Raw genomic sequence first — 17170 nt, forward strand, 5'->3', positions numbered from 1 at the left:
ATTTTGGTGACCTTGTGTTAGACAAAGGTTTCTTAGGTATGACACCAAAAGCATGATTCATGAAAGAAAAAAACTGGTAAATTGACATCAAAATTAAAAACTTATGTTCTGCAAGATATACTAATAAATTAATGAAAAGATGAGCCAGGGGAGGAGATCAAGATAGTGGAGTAAGAGGACAGGGAGCTGACCTCCCTGTCACCAAAAATACATCTACATGTGGAGTAATTATCACTGAAAACTAATGGGAAACTGGCAAAAAGACTCTTGTACAACCAAGACTGTAAGAAAGATACACATGTATAGGGTAGGAGGGAACAGAAGTGATTGGGTCAGGACCTGTGCCCCTCAGAGGGGACTCAGAGGACAAGGGAGATGATATTGGTGGACACTCAACCTGGGGAGTGAGCAGGTTAAACCAAGTTTGGGCATCTCAGTCCTGGTGTCCTACATGAGGAGACAAGCCCCCTTAGCTGGTTGGAGAACTACTGGGACAAAGAGAAGAGCTGGGGAAGTCTGGACTCCACGCATGAGGGGTACACACATGCTGGCTAACCCCCAAGGCAGAGCAGAGAAAGGTCTGCTCTAGTGGCTGCCGAGTTTCCCATGACCACCTGGCACACATACCAGCCCAAGCCAAGCAAACATTCCGACCCCACTCACTTCATGTCACAATGTGGCACTGGATCTGGGGCAGCCACGGCTGGGGAAGAAACTTGACTGTGGGACCCAGAGGTGACCCGGAGCAGCTCCACCCCGGGCTGGAGCAGCACGCCTATACTTGGTGCTTACTCAAGCAGTGCCTCAGGCTGCCCAGGTCTCTGACGGGGTGGCCACTCCACCACAGCTAACCTCTGGATACATGTAGAGCTCACATGGGTCCCGCCTGCCCTGTGGAGCATTTCCACGACAGGGTGGGGGCAGTGGATGCAGGTAGTAGTGATCAGCTGGGAGAGACAAAGGGGACCTGCACCAGAGGCTGCATCTGAGTGGAGCCATAGACACCTACACGGGCAGCGCATTGGAACTCTGTCTGCACACAGGCCCCACTTGCTTCAGCACTCCCCTCCTCTGGGGTAAAGGTCCTGGTGCTGGGAGAGGGAAAAACACACACTTAAAGTGAACAAAGTCAGCTCAAGCCTGATCCTCAGGGTTTCTACCCAGCAACTTGGGATTAGACCCCACCCCTGACAGGGCAATGATGGCCACTGAACAGAGAGGAAGTCCCACCTCACACCTGGCACCAGCTCTAGCCCCTCCACCTCCAGCCCAACCTCTACCAAGGTGACAGCTGCCAGCTATCACCCTAAAACAACACCCTGAAGAAAGATTTAACTTGCATTCATGTCAAATCCAGCTCTCGCACCGAAGACACTGGGCGAACACAGCCTGTATAGGGATGTTCCCACATAAGAACACCCCTTTAAGACAACAATAGGTAACTGTTTCACCTAAATTCATAGAGGCAGAGATAGTTAAGCAAAATGAAAAAGCAGAGGAACTACTCTTAATTGAGAGAGCAAAAAAAAAACCCCTAAAAAAATAAATAATGAAACAGAAATAAACAATTTACCAGGTAAAGAATTAAAAACATTGGTAATAAAAATGTTAACTGAATTAGGGAAAAGAATTTGTCTAAACAGTGAACATTTTAACAAGGAACCAGAAGATATAAAAAAGATCCAATCAGAAATGAATAACTCAATAGCTGAACTAAAAAAAACATACTAGAAGGAATGAAGAGCAGACTAAGTGGTACATAAGTGATCTGGAAGATAGAATAATGTAAATCATCCAATCAGAACAGCAAAAAGAAAAACAAATTTTAAAAATGAAAGCAATTTAGGAGATCTCTGGGATTAAGTGTACCAACATTTGCATTATAGGGATCCCAGAGGAGAAGAGAGAGAGAAGAGGACTGAAAATGTATTTGATGAAATTATGGCTGAAAACGTCCCTAACTTGAAGAAGGAAACAGATATCCAGGTTCAGGAAGTGCAGGGGGTCCCAAACAAGACAAACCCAAGTAGAGCCACACCACATATCATAATTAAAATGGCAAAAGCTAAAGAGAGAATTCTAAAGGCAACAAGAGAAAAACAAAGAGTCATATACAAGGGAATCCCCATAAGGCTATCAGCTGATTTCTCTGCAGAGATATTCCAGGCAAGAAGGGAGTGGCATGATATATTCAAGTGCTGAAAGGGAAAAACCTGCAACCTAGGATACTCCACCCAGCAAGATTATCATTTAGAATAGAAGTAGAGATAAAGAACTTCTCAGACAAGTAAAAACTAAGAGTTCATCAATACTAAATCTACCCTAAAAGAAATGTCTTCTCTAAATAGAAAAGAAGTAAGAATCTAAACAAAAGGGAAAAATCTCACTAGGAAAGGCAAATATATAATAATGATGGAGGATCAACTACTTAAGTAAGCCAGTACATATGTTAAAAGACAAAAAATTGTAAAAACAACTATAATAACACTATACAGTTAAGGGATAAGCAGAAGATGCAAAATATGTCATCAAAACCACAAAATGTGGGGGAGGAGAGTAAAAAATGTAGGTCTTTTAGAATGTGTTTGAACTTAAATGACTACCAGTTTAAAACAAGTAGATATAATTGTAGGTCAGCATATGTGAATCCCATGATAACCACAAATCAAAAAGGATAAAATATTTAGGAATAAACTTAACCAAGGAGGTGAAGTATAAACTCTGAAAACTATAAAAACATTGATGAAGTAAACTGAAGACGATACAAAGAAATGGAAAGACATTCCATGCTCTTGGATTGGAAGAATTAATATTGTTAAAATGGTCATACTACCCAAAGTAATCTATAGATTTAATTCAAGCCTTATCAAAATACCCATGTCATTTTTCACAGAACTAGAACAAATAATCCTAAAATTCACATGGAATCACAAAAGACCATGAATTGTCAAAGTAATCTTGAGAAAAAAGAACAAAGTTGGAACTATCATATGCCCAGACTTCAGATGATACTACAAAGCTACCGTAATCAAAACAGTACGATACTGACACAAAAACAGACACATAGATCAATGGAACAGGATAGAGAGCCCAGAAATAAACCCACACACCTATGGTTATTTAATCTATGGCAAAGGAGGCAAGAATACACATTGCAGAAAAGACAGTCTTTTCAGCAAGTGGTGCTGGGAAAACTGGACAGCTACATGTACAACAATGAGATTAGAACATTTCCTCACACCGTATACAAAAATGAATTCAAAATTGATTAAAGACCCAAATGTAAGAGTGGAAATCATAAAGCTCCTAGAAGAGAACATAGGCAGAACACTCTTTGGCATAAATCGTAGCAATATTGTTTTTGGATTTGTCTCCTAATGCAAAAGAAATAAAAGCAAAAATAAACAAATGAGACCTAATTAAACTTAAAAGCTTTTGCACAGCTAGGGAAATAATTGACAAAAAGACAAACCTATAGAATGGGAAAAGATATTTGCAAACGGTATGACTGACAAGGGGTTAATATCCAAAATATATAAACAGCTCATATAACTCAGTATAAAAAAACAAACAACCCAATTAAAAAATGGGCAGAATACCTGAATTTTTTCCAAAGAAGACATACAGGGGGCTAACAGGCACATGAAAAGATTCTCAACATTTTTAGTTATTAGAGAAATGCAAATCAAAACCACAATGAGCTATCACCTCACAGCTGTCAGAATGGCTATCATCAAAAAGTCTACAGATAACAAATATCGGGAGGATGGGAAGAAAAGGGAACCCTCATGCACTGTTGGTGGGAATGTGAATTGGTGCAGCCACTATGGAAAACAGTATGGAGGTTCCTCAAAAAACTAAAAATAGAACTCCTATATGATCCAGTAATTCCACTCCTGGGTATATATCTGGAAAAAATGAAAACACTAATTTGAAAAGATACATGCACCCCAATATTCATAGCAGCACTATTTACAATAGCCAAGATATGGAAGCAACCCAAGTGCCCATCAACAGACGAATGGATAAAGAAAATGTGGGGCCTCCCTGGTGGCGCAGTGGTTGAGAGTCCACCTGCCGATGCAGGGGATACGGGTTCGTGCCCCGGTCTGGGAGGATCCCATATGCCGCGGAGCGGCTGGGCCCGTGAGCCATGGCTGCTGAGCCTGTGCATCCGGAGCCTGTGCTCCGCAACGGGAGAGGCCACAACAGTGAGAGGCCCGCGTACCACAAAAAAAAAAAAAAAAAAAAAAAAAAAAAAAAAAAAAAAAAAAAAAAAAAAGAAAATGTGGTATAAGGACTTCCCTGGTGGCGCAGTGGTTAAGAATCCACCTGCCAGTGCAGGGGATGCAGGTTCGCTCCCTGGTCGGGGAAGATCCCGTATGCCACAGAGCAACTAAGCCTGTGCACCACAACTACTGATCCTGCACTCTAGAACCCACGAGCCACAACTACTGAACCTGTGTGCCACAACTACTGAAGCCCGCACGCATAGAGCCGTGCTCCGCAACAAGAGAATCCACCACAATGAGAAGCACATGCAGTGCAACGAAGAGTAGCCCCCACTTGCCGCAACTAGAGAAAGCCCAAGTGCAGCAATCAAGGCCCAAAGCAGCCAAAAATAAATAAGTAAAATAAATAAATTTATTTAAAAAATAAAAGACAATTTACCTTTGAAAATACTGATAATGAATGCAGTCTAAGCCCATGCCATTGTTAAAAAAACAACAAAAAAAAGAAAATGTGGTATATATACACAATGGAATATTACTCAGCCATGTAAAAGAATGAAACTCTGCCATTTGCAGCAATGTGGATGTACCTAGAGAATATTATGCTTAGTGAAATAAGTCAGACAGAGAAAGACAAATACTGTATGATATCAGTTATATGTGGAATCTAAAAAATAATACAAATGAGTGTGTGTGCAAAACAGAAAGAGACTCACAGATATAGAGGACAAACTAGTGGTTACCAAAGGGTTGAGGAAAGGGGGGAGGGGCAAATTAGGGGTATGGGATTAAGAGATACAAACTACTGTGTATAAAATAGGTAAGCAACAAGGATATATTGTATAGCACAGGGAATTATAGTCATTATCTTATACTAACTTTTAATGGAGTTATAGCCATTATATTATAATAACTTTTAATAATAACTTTTAATGGAGTATATTCCATAGAAGTGCTGAATCACAATGCTGTACACCTGAAACTAATATAATATTGTAAATCAACTATACTTCAATAAAATAAAAAGACAAGTCATAGACTGAGAGAAAACATTTCAACACACATTTTGACAAAGGACTTATTCTGGAATAAAGAATTCTCAAAACTCAATGATAAGAAACAAAGAACCCTATTAAAAAATGGGCAAAACATTTGAAAATATCTTCTTCCACAAAAAGATAAGTGGATGGTAAATAAGCATATGAAAAAAATGCTTGAAGCCATTAGTTATTAAGAAAAGGCAAATTAAAATCACATGAGATACCTCTACACATTTATTAGAATGGCTAAAATTTAAAAAACCAAACCAACTGAAAATACCAAGTGTTGCTGAGAATACGGAGGAACTGGAAATATCATACATTGCTGGTGGGAATGTAAAATCTTACAACCACTTTGGAAAACAGCTTGGTAGTTTCTTGCAAAGTTAAACGTTCACTTACCATATGACACAGCAATATGAGTGGTGGGAATAATGAAAATGATCTTAAGTCTAAAACAATGCCTTGGACTTTCATTGCTGGCACAAACCATGAAAATCCCCCCAATACACGCAACTGCACATGTTGGATAAAACATAAAAATGTAAATGCATGAATGAGTTGTCAAGAATGTAAGGAATTCTCAGAGACCTATAAGAAAGTGACAGAGAGGTAACTGGATCACTGAAGCAGACTGTCACCATGAGGGCATCTTTCAAACATAAATTTAAGCTTTGATTTTACAGCTTTGCAGGAGCTATGAATAGGACTTTCCCAGGGTGAGGAACCTCATAGGTGACTCTGCATAATATTGGATCCTGAAACTTTATATTCTAAGCGTAAGTGAAATACATATTTACTCTCTATTCCCCATATACTGCAGCCTCCTTAATACTAGGTGGAGAAGAAAAAATTTCCACTGAGAATTCATAATGTCAAGACAGCTTCAGTGAGTTTGCAACCCAAATTCATAAAACCCTGGGTGATCAAAAAACCTCAAGTTGACAATTTAGATTAAAATAGGTCTGGGTTGATAGAAATCCTGTGCACCTGAAAGAACCAAGTGAAAAGAAAATTCTTTCTGAAACCCACCTTCAAAAAAGGCCCCAAAGAATTCCCACAGAATAAAATCCCAAGGTATATGAGTTTAGAATAAAACATCACAAACATTTAAGGAAGTAAGCACCATGAGCAAAAGGCAGAAAACTCAGTAAACAACAGCACTGAACTCCTGAATATTTCAGATATTATACTGATCAGACATAGAATGAAAATAAAAATCATTAATTTGCTTATAGCGATAAAGGAGGAGAATGGAAAGAGCAACAGAATACTAAACATATTTGGAAGAGAACCAAAGAACATGTTTAACAGTGAAGAACATAACAATTAAATTTTAAAACTCATTGGGTGGATTTTAAAATAGATTAGATAGAACTAAAGAAAGATAGATTAGATAGAACTAATGAACTAAAACTAAGAGCTGAGGAAATTATCCAGACTATAGCCCAGAGAGCAAATACATGGAAAACATGAAAAAAAAAAAAAGTATACAATGCCCAGTACAGAACAGGTTTTAATGAACATTTATAAGTTGAATGTTAGACAATTCAGCAGACAGGATACTTTTAAAGCCTAAAATTTATAAAAAATGTTACCTGTTCTTCCTTTGATTGAAGATGAATTTTTTAGGTCTCCACTAATACTGCTGACTGTAGCTATGTATTTTCGTCCAGGCACCAGGTCAGTAAAAGTGAATTCTTTGGCATCTTTGGGGAGCAACTTGTGGATGAGTAAGAGGTCTCTGTCGATTAGTGAAACGATGTATTTCTCCCATTCTGCTGCAGGGGTCTGCCACATGACACCCAGTGAGGTTTCATTGGCGTGTTTGACACGAAGCTGAAGGACAGCCAGGGGGACTGGGGAAAAAGCAATGGACATTCGGGTCATTGATTAACTTGGATACACTCCAGTATTCTTTAGAGATCTGTTCTCTTCCATCCACAGGAGTGTTCTAGTTGAGCATTTCTTTTCTGAATGCTTATGAGCATTTAGAAAAAAAATGCTAATCACAAAAAAACTTTGTTCATGTAAAATAACCAGAAATAAGGACTCAAAAGAATACTCTTGGAAAATACTTTACTGGGTCATTTATGTTTGATCATCATCCAGCAGATATTAATATTTGGAAAATGAAGAGATAACTGGAAGACACAGAGGGCAAGCTAAAGACGTTTCTTGGTCCATTTCTTTGACGTTCTTCTAAGAACATTGCGTCAGTGTAGTTATTTCCTTATTATCAGGCAAGACTAAAAGAGAACATATTTGAATTTCACTCCAAGTATGGAGCATTCCACGTCACAGGGATTTTCATAGACATGTTGAGTTTAACAGGTCAACTCTCTTATTTGAAAGTCGAGGAAATGGACCCAGAGAGGTTGTGACTTGCCCAAGGAATTACAGTATAATGGTGACAGCAAGAATACCAAAACCCATGTCTCAGTAGCCTCACTCTCCTCTGCCCTAAAATCTGAATATATCCCTCTCCACTTTAACAACTCTTCCTTGGTACCTGAAAATCCCCCATTAGTCAACAGTGGGTCAAGGCAGTGGTTCTCTAACAGTGATCACCAGCAAAAGGTTATCAACCGTCTACTTTGTGGGGAGGATTCTCTCAGATTGTTTCCTTCCTGTTCTTTTGGTTAGAAAGGTCTTTCTTTTAAAAAACAATGAACCTACTAGTGGAAGTGATTTCTAATACTCTAATTTGACAAAATTAAACAATACCAACCTATTTCAGTTTGTCAGTCTATAATGTCTCAAATACAGGGAACCCTGGGGTATGACATTGACGGTTACCTGGGTTACTTGGAAGAAGGATCAAATTAAGGTTCCATCAGTCATTAACATCTTGATATTCGCTTACCTGTCCTGCCATGGCAACGCTTAGAATTCTTCAGATTTCCGCTCTCAACAGTGACTTCGACCTCATACTGTCTTCCCGGTATGAGCCCCACATCACGTATGACGTAGTGTGTTTCCTCCTTTCCCACGGTGGTGTTGAGCAGCACCAAAGAATCATTCAAAAGCAGGATACGGTACTGCTCCCAGTCTCCAGCAGGGGGCGACCAGCTCACCACCAGGGACCTTGTAGAACCATTGCTGTTTGCCTCCAGGTCCCCAACGTTCTCTGGAACTAAACAGTGAAATGATGTCAAAAGGAGATACTAAAATCCAAAAGTAAGGATGCTCATTCACTTTTCATGGGCAACAGTAGATAAGAGACCTAATAGCTGCAATTCAAAACATTTCTATCGAATGGGCTTGAGGATGCGGGAAGGGGGAAGGGTAAGCTGGGACGAAGTGAGAGAGTGGCATGGACATATATACACTACCAAATGTAAAATAGATAGCTAGTGGGAAGCAGCCGCATGGCACAGGGAGATCAGCTCGGTGCTCTGTGACCGTCTTAATAACTCTCAAAGCTCATAATATGGTAATTTACAGGAAGAAGGCACTGGATAAATGTTTGGTGACATAAATAAAATAATTTATGGGAAACATGGGTAAGTGCTAACTGGCCTTCATTATAAGAGTTGATCAGAAATGTTTTATTCATTAGTATCAATGCTAATTCATTTATACTACTTAAGTGGTGTGACATGAAATAGCACAGGGCAGAGACAGAAACACAGATCATTCAGGAATCAATCCAAATACATTTGCTTAAATAATCAGACGAATGCAATTAACCCTCGGCTTGACTCTGTATAGCGGAGCCTGGCCCATAGACACCCTGAGTCATGTAGACCATACTTCCCAGGTTGGGAAAGGGATTTTCCTTCTAACTTATCCTGTTCTAAGGTGGATCAGAGAGTGATTTGAGCAACTAAGGAATTTCTGGAGCCTTAGACTCACCTGTTCTGCCCACTGCCATCTTATGAGCAGACAATTCACCAGAGACACAGCTGATGGTGACTTGATAAAGTCGTCCAGGGGCTAAGTCTTTAAATTGAGTTTCAGTAATCTGGGGTGCTAATATTCTGGATTCTTTGATGGTTCCTTGGTGAGACAGTGTAATGTTGTAGAAATCCACATCTCCAGAAGGTCTTTGCCACTTGACTTTTAAAGAGGTCAAAGTGCCATCATTTGTCACCTTCAGATTTGAGACTTCCATGGGGGCTAATTAGGAAGAAAGGGAAAGAGACTTTAACTCAGGATATCATACCATTCTTATGGCCAAATTTTGACCTGTGTCTTAATCTCTACAAGCCACACTCCCTGCTCTGAAGAAAACAACTTCACAAGGTAAAAATAATACTGCAAAACCAAAGAAAGGTTGTATGGCTAGTGGAGAGAGGACAAACATGGCAGTCAGGAGTCTAGATTCTGCCTCAAACTTGGCCATTGGTTGGCTGGGCAACCCTGGGCAGCTCTGTCTATCTTACTAAGCCTAGGGGTCCTTACTGCCTGATGATGGCTTGATCAAACAAAACTTAAAATGGTCTTTTCCAGTTCTGAAAATCTTTAAGTGGAATCCTCAAAGAATGTCATCTGCCTAATTTCTTCCTGTCTTTATGTATTTAATAATAGAAAGTACATAATAAATAGACTGGTTGACTGGCCATCATAAAATTTTTTGTGCTAAAAATAGTTTCTTTTTCATATTGAATCATGATAAAGTTAAAGCTTAGGAGTTGTGTCATTATTTCATCAGAGGAAAATGATTACAAAGGAGAGACATTTTGGTGAATATATTTTCTACCTTTTGCTTATGCTATAATTTTGGGCCTCACTAATGGCATAATATAAATTCACAATGTCTCATTAAAATAATGGGTGTGGCACATTGCTTTTGCATATGCCAGTTAGAAGTGCAATTTGCTCTTGATATACATAAATAATTCTTAAAATATATGGTACATTTTTGTTGGGAATATACATATATATATATTTGAGGTGTGATACGAAAGGTATGTAAATATATAGGTGTCCCCAAATATCTTTCCCACCAACCTCCTATTATTTCAGGAACTCTCCTCGCTAGAGTAATGTCTAAGGCACTACATATTTTAGAGTTTCTCTTAAAGTTACATAGCTTCCCAAAGGAGGGGATTTATTAACACATTAGACCCACCAGAAGCATTAGAATCCACTTGAATATAAGCTCCATGAGGGGAAAGACTTTGTCTCTCTTGGACATTGTTATATCCACAATGTCTGGTATATAGTTTACACCTAATAAATATTGATTTAATGAACTAATGAATGAATAAGTATGTATATAAATGATTCATTAAAACTTAGCACAAATTAGTTTTCTGGCTATGTTAGGCTATGAGAACAGGTTCTATAGAATTGGGTCTCAGGAGATGTTTTGTTGGATAGAGGGTTTGGGCAATGGCTGTTTCTTTATACAAAGACCTAAGAGTAGGTCTTTGTATAGCACTGAGAAGAGTAATCCTGGTTCATTGTGAGTGATGTCACAAAGGCAGGGGATGATGCCTGTTTAAGAGAAGGAAGTAGGAATCCTTAACTAAAAAGAGAAGCTAAGACTATATCAGTGATTAACTCTGCTATTTCACAAGGTTGTCAAGGACGAGCCTAAACTTTAGAACGAAAGGGAATCCCTTTTTCTCTCAGTATAAAAGTGGATACATATTAAGGTCTTCTACAACATATGCATTTCAATTTGTCCTATACTACCATTATCCAAATAATTTAATAAACCTTGTTTATTAAACATTTCCTTGATTTGAGTTTTATTCTTGTTCAGAATAGCTAGGGAAACTTACTTGTCCTGGCTGGTTTCCATCTGTAGTTTTGCAGCCCTGCAGCCTCGGTAACAATGGTGACATTATAGAGGTGACCAGGTATCAGTCCATGAAAAGCATAGGAAGTAGTAGATTTGTCCACAGCATAACTATGAACTAGAATTCCTTTATCCATTAGTATCAGCTGGTATCTTTCCACGTTCCCAGAGCCATGTGACCAGGAAATCAAGAGAGAATTCGTTTTTGCTGAAATACCAATATCTTCCACTGGCGATGGCACTAGTGGGATACAATGCATTTCCAAAGTGTCATTCATAATTTCCTTATAGAAGGTATAGACACATTTCATTTGAAACCACACATCCATTTATGCTTCTCTGTACATCTAACTTGTGTAATAGCTAATGAAAATAGCACTCTTGAAATTTTATTGGAACCTGGATTAATGCTCTTTTCAAAGTCCACAGCCTAAAGCTACATCATAGTTTATCTGTCTCCCCCACTTAACAGGTATCAAGGTAGATTTTGTCAATGAAGTATGATGTGGCATAGCAGTAAAGGGAAAAGAGAAAGGAAAGAACTGTAGAAGTTGAAAAATGGAAAGAGAGCAACAGAGCAGGAGAGAAAATGAGGGGAGAGTGAATGATAATAAAGTAAGTTATGGAAGGAAATGGTAATGTGTCATTGATACCGGGATGCATGGGTGCAAGAAAAGACTTGTTCCAAACATAGGAATATTCAGGAAACACCATGACTTGATGTTAAGAGAAGAATATACAGGGGAGGGAAAACATTTAAAAAATAATTTTCATTGCACAAACTCAGAAAATGAGGCAGAAAATCCTGTTGCCTAACATTTGAGTTAGAAGGGCCATTAGGAAACATCTTCCTCATTTTGGAGAAAATTCCAGTCCCAGAGAAGTTCCATGAGTTGTTCAAAATCACCCAGCAAGCTAGCAGCACAACCCCACCTCCTTGTTTCCAGTCCAGTCTTTCCTCTGTATCAAACAATATTTATTTGTCTCTCTATCTATCTATCTACCTACCTACCTATCTATCCACCTATCTATTTATTGTTAATCTTGGGGCATTCTTACTCCCATTTCTTGAATGTAATATAATTTCAAAAGAATCATTGACTATTAAATATGCAGCTATCCATAAACAGGTCTTACCTGTTGATCCATTGGCATAAATTGTAGAGGAACGTTTATCCCCAGAAACAGCTGTGATGTCAATTTTGTATTTACTACCAGCAGTGAGGTTAAAAAATGTATATTCATTCTGTGAAGTTCTTTCTTGAATTTGGGCCCCCTGTGTCTTTTGGTTATCATCAAGTAACTGCACCTCATACCAGGTGACTTTCCCGGAAGAAGGAGTCCACCAGACATGCAAACTTGTGGAAGTACTTTTCTCCTTATTGACTTCAAACCTAGCAGGAGGTAAAGGATCTGCAGAGCAAAAAACAAAAAAGAGAAGGTGGCTTGAAGAATTTTGCAGATACACGCTTACCTTGCTGTAATCCAGATGCATTTTCCTTCAAAACTTTAAAAATATGCAGCTCAGGGCTTCCCTGGTGGCGCAGTGGTTGAGAGTCCGCCTGCCAATGCAAGGGACACGGGTTCGTGCCCCGATCCGGGAGGATCCTACATGCCGCGGAGTGGCTGGGCCTGTGAGCCATGGCCACTGAGCCTGCGCGTCCAGAGCCTGTGCTCCGCAACGGGAGAGGCCACAACAGTGAGAGGCCCGCGTACCGCAAAAAAAAAAAAAAAAAAAAAAAGAATCTGCAGCTCATGATACAAATGGGAATTTTATGACACTCCTAAACTTACTATTTTACTTAAAAAAGAAATCCACCTTGGCTACTAGTCATATAAGCTCTTTTTTTTCTAATAAAACTTTTTTTTTGTTAGGACAGCTCTGAGCTTGGAAATCCAAGCAAGGTTATATTTTCTTTGGCTTTCAAGTTTTGCACTTTTCAAACATTGACAAACATCCAGGCTCTGCCTGGATAAATACTGAAAATCTCAACAGAAAATACAGATACTAAGAAATAATTTTAAAATTTGTATTTTTTTTTTTTTGCAGTATGCGGGCCTCTCTGTTGCGGCCTCTCCCGTTGTGCTCCGGACGCGCAGGCTCAGCAGCCATGGCTCACGGGCCCAGCCGCTCCGTGGCATGTGGGATCTTCCCGGACCGGGGCACGAACCCGTGTCCCCTGCATCGGCAGGCGGACTCTCAACCACTGCGCCACCAGGGAAGCCCTAAAATTTGTATTTGTACTAAACTTTTCCCTTTTTAGGTTGTGGGGTTTGGGGGGGTTATGTATACAAAACTTTGGGCTGTTTTTAGATATTGGAAAACCATGAAAGATACAGACCTGATTATGAGCCTAGGCTAGGTGTGCTCACCAAAATGAATTCTCCCAACAACTGGGATTCCCTATGTCTCCAGATTTTCTAAACTTGAGTTCTGGGACAGTTTGGAGCTGCCAGAGCTCCCAGAGCAGGTGGGTTAGTCCTGTCCCTGGCTGTTTACTTAGTTTCAATTCTCAAAGCCATGGGTTAATTTGAGGAGTCCTGTTTCCCATGTATTGAATCTTCACTGTAGAGCTTGAAATAGGATGAATAGCACGTCTCCAGGTTAGGAACTAAATCAATAACATTTAGTGAGCAGATGATGCAGTGGGACCATCCGAGAAATAAGGCTCTCTCTACCCTGAATGTTGGGAACGTTGACATTTACATATAGGTAATTTTCAGAAATCCTATGTGGTTCTTGGTCTAGAAAGTGAGATCAAGATACTGGAGACAAAATTTCAAGAGTCAGGTTAGATGTTTTAGTGACATGGCTATAGAGATCTCAGTTCTTTACTTCCTGGTAAATTATATCTTACTCATGAAAGAAATTGAGGAATTCTAGCATCTACTTAAAACAGTATATGTTTTAAGAGAGTCTTCTCTTGTGACTAACATTAATACAAATAGGAACAAGGTAATCTTATTCTATATTCAGAAGGCATTTATAGCCAGACAGCTCAGTAGACTACGGGTCACCTATAGACTCCATACATAGGCTAAACAAGGCCAAGCCAAGACAGAAACTTTGAGAGCTCAAAGCACAGGTGAGATTAGAAGATAAGGTTGTGTGGTTTATATCCTAGCAGCACAGGTTCACCTGAAGAGTGTAGGCTCTCGAGACTGGCGGCCTGGGCTTGAATCCGGGTCTCCCACTTTGTAGCTGGGTAGCAATTCCTTAACCTCCTCGTGCCTCAGTGGTCTCCTCTATGCAATGCTGATAACAAGGCTATATTTTCAGTAGAATTGTTATGAAGATTAAGTTGAGTATTTTATCGAGAGCACTCAGAACAGCATCTGGCACATAGTGAGTGTTCAATGTTAGCTATTATTAGTATTAGTATTCCTCCTATAATTGGGATGATCTTGTCATAGATGCAGGGAGGTGAAGTGGCAGAGAGCATGGGCTTTGGAGTCAGAACTCAATTCAAATCGCAGCTCCTTCATGTATCAGCAACTTGGGGAAGTTACTTAACCTTCTAAGCCTCCATTTCCCCCTCTGTCTGGGGAGTATAATAATAGTACTTATATTCTTGGATGTTTGGAGGAGTAACAAGATATAGAAGAGACTTTACATGGTACACAGTGGGCACCCATAATATAAACTTATTCTGTCTACATGATCATAAAAAGAAACTTCCTCTGAATCACTGACCAAATGGAGGCAAAAGTGGAATACGATTTTTTTGGAAACTAAACTGATAATAGCTTTAACTGCCTTCTTCAAAAAAAAAAAACACTTGGAAAAATCTTATCAGTTTATTCCCATGAACTAACATTCTAACCCTTAAGATAAAATTAAAAAAAATTCCCAAGATGATTTTCATTTATGGGTTCTTGAGGAAAAACAGTATGGGTTTTGTGTGTGTGTGTGTGTGTGCGTGGCAATATTATTTAAATTTTCTATCCTACATAACACTCTATAATTAAGGACGTCATCATAAAAGGAAAGGACATAATTTCCCCTCACAGAAAGTTTTCTTGTTACCATGCGATTCTAATAGCCAGAGAAACTCAAGAGCAGCCTTGTCATAACCAACTGAGGTGACACATTTTTGCTGAAGAGGCATTTTAAGGACAAGGATGAGAGGGACAGCTGCTTTCCAGTGATTGTTCAAAAGGGATCAATACTATCACTTACATGCACAACCCAGCCAGATAAAAGTTAAAGAAAATGATCTTATGATCGGTATAATCTAAACATATATAATCTGCAAAATATGAGCTATAGAAAATGAATTTTAAGGTTGCGTGCCTAGAGGGTGAAGTTCAGAAATGCAGACTTTATCTAATCTCTCTGAGCCAGAAAACAAAACAGTCAATCCTTTGTACATCCGCTAGAACAAAGGAACAATGAGATTGGGAAGTGCCTGGGCTGCAAGAACCTGCACTGGAAACAAACACTTAAAACCCCATTTATGCTGTGATAAAGCCCTTTGCTGGCAGTGGTCCACTATTGCTATGCATGCGGCAGGAGTTCAGTAGTTTTCAGACTTTGTTTCAATCTAACTAAGCCCAAGGAAAACTCTGCTGTATTAAAAAAAAGTTTTCAATATTTTATTAGAAAAAAATTAGATACTTCCATCAGGGTGCTATTTTCATCTAGCATCTATGTATCTATCTATTTATCTATCTACCTACCTATCATCTACCTATCTAGATATCTAGATAGATATATGAAAGAGAGAGTTTTAATGCTATTTGAAAATTTAGTTATAGGTCTGTAATCTTCTGATAATGTGACAGGTCATATGTAATTGGAAAACCCTACTTGACTTACATAATTTATGCTGATGGCTGGAGATATCAATGCACACATGTGTGCATTTATAGCCTTTCTGGTTTTTCCACCCACTGCTCTCATACATACAGTAACCAGTGAAGTATTATAAGCTTTGAGAACTGTTGAAAACCATAAATCAACAATTTAATCTCAATCAATATATCAAAATTTATCATTAGCCATCAATTTAAGACATCTCTGTATTTATTTCCAGAAGGATCTGGAATACTGAATGCCAAATGCAAAATTCCATAGTATTCATCTGCTGTATTTCAATGAATCTACCAGTATCAGGAAGCCCCAGAATTTCATAAGTAGGTTTGCTGTCAACCCACTTTTTCTGATAAAGTTTAGCTAAATTCCTGAACCAAAATGGATTCTTCCTTTTTTCCCTTTTAAAAAAATCTGACTTAAGAAGAGGGAGACACCCATATATATAAAATGGAAGTGATATTTGCTTTAAAAATTCTTTTGTATGGTCATTAAAACATTATTATCTACTGCTATAGGAATTTGCAGTGTTTAGAATTCAAAATGATAGTATTTATTTTGGAAATAAATTAACTTAGCCTTATAACAAGAGAGCAGGCAATCCATAGGTTAGTGCCAAAAGCTTTTTTTGAAGTCATGATAGCACACAATATATCTGTGTAGGATCTGATCGTTTACAATGTGCTTTCTTAGTTGTAATAGAGGGTCAGAGACATTAAGTGATTCATTTACATCACATAGGTAACAAGTAATTCAGCTGAGCTTCTAACACTTGACTCCAAGTCGTGAGTTCTTTTCTATCACACCTTAGCTGTCCCAGGGTGGAAAATGATGTCATGAGTTGCACAGTCAGTATAACAACAAAAACATCAAACCAGATCTCTATGAAAAATAACAGACAAATTTACAGAACTTTCATTTGATGGTTTGGATAGTGTAGCATAGATAAATGAATAACAACACTAATAATAGCTAAATCTAATCCAGCCGCCAGGAAAGTTCCACTGATTTTTTAAAAATAATGTTTTTCTTCTCCGTTTCTTTTTTCCCCCTAATCTTACTGCCTTAACCTGGTGTTCCATCACCTTGTGTCTGGATTACTCTGAGTTTTCTAGGTGTCTGCCTTATTTTCTGTCTTTTTTCCACTATTGCCAAATAACCGCTTTGTATATCTCTCCCATCTGCCATCCTCATCCCCTGGGGAGCACCAAGAACTTTTCATGAGATGAAGTCTAAGTTTCTCCATAGGAACTCAAGGTCTCCTCAACCAGGATATTATCCTCCACCCACCTCTCCAAAACACACCTTATCTTTCAGCACTAACTCCAGGACA

General features: G+C 38.8%; 1 protein-coding gene across 1 annotated transcript in view; it reads right to left on the reverse strand.

Annotated features, from left to right (window-relative positions):
- Positions 1-17170, reverse strand: part of PTPRB (protein tyrosine phosphatase receptor type B) — a gene marked incomplete at its 3' end in the record, with an annotated part of 114212 nt that overhangs the window by 58546 nt on the left and 38496 nt on the right. The window contains exons 5-9 of the mRNA XM_079714194.1: positions 12162-12437; positions 11008-11265; positions 9131-9394; positions 8139-8408; positions 6871-7131 (exon numbers count right to left, since the gene is read on the reverse strand). Coding sequence (XP_079570320.1) covers positions 6871-7131; positions 8139-8408; positions 9131-9394; positions 11008-11265; positions 12162-12437 — 1329 coding nt within the window. The remainder of the gene's footprint in view (positions 1-6870; positions 7132-8138; positions 8409-9130; positions 9395-11007; positions 11266-12161; positions 12438-17170) is intronic.

The sequence above is a fragment of the Hyperoodon ampullatus genome (genome assembly GCF_949752795.1).
Source record: "Hyperoodon ampullatus genome assembly, chromosome: 11".
NCBI classification, from domain to species: domain Eukaryota; kingdom Metazoa; phylum Chordata; class Mammalia; order Artiodactyla; family Ziphiidae; genus Hyperoodon; species Hyperoodon ampullatus.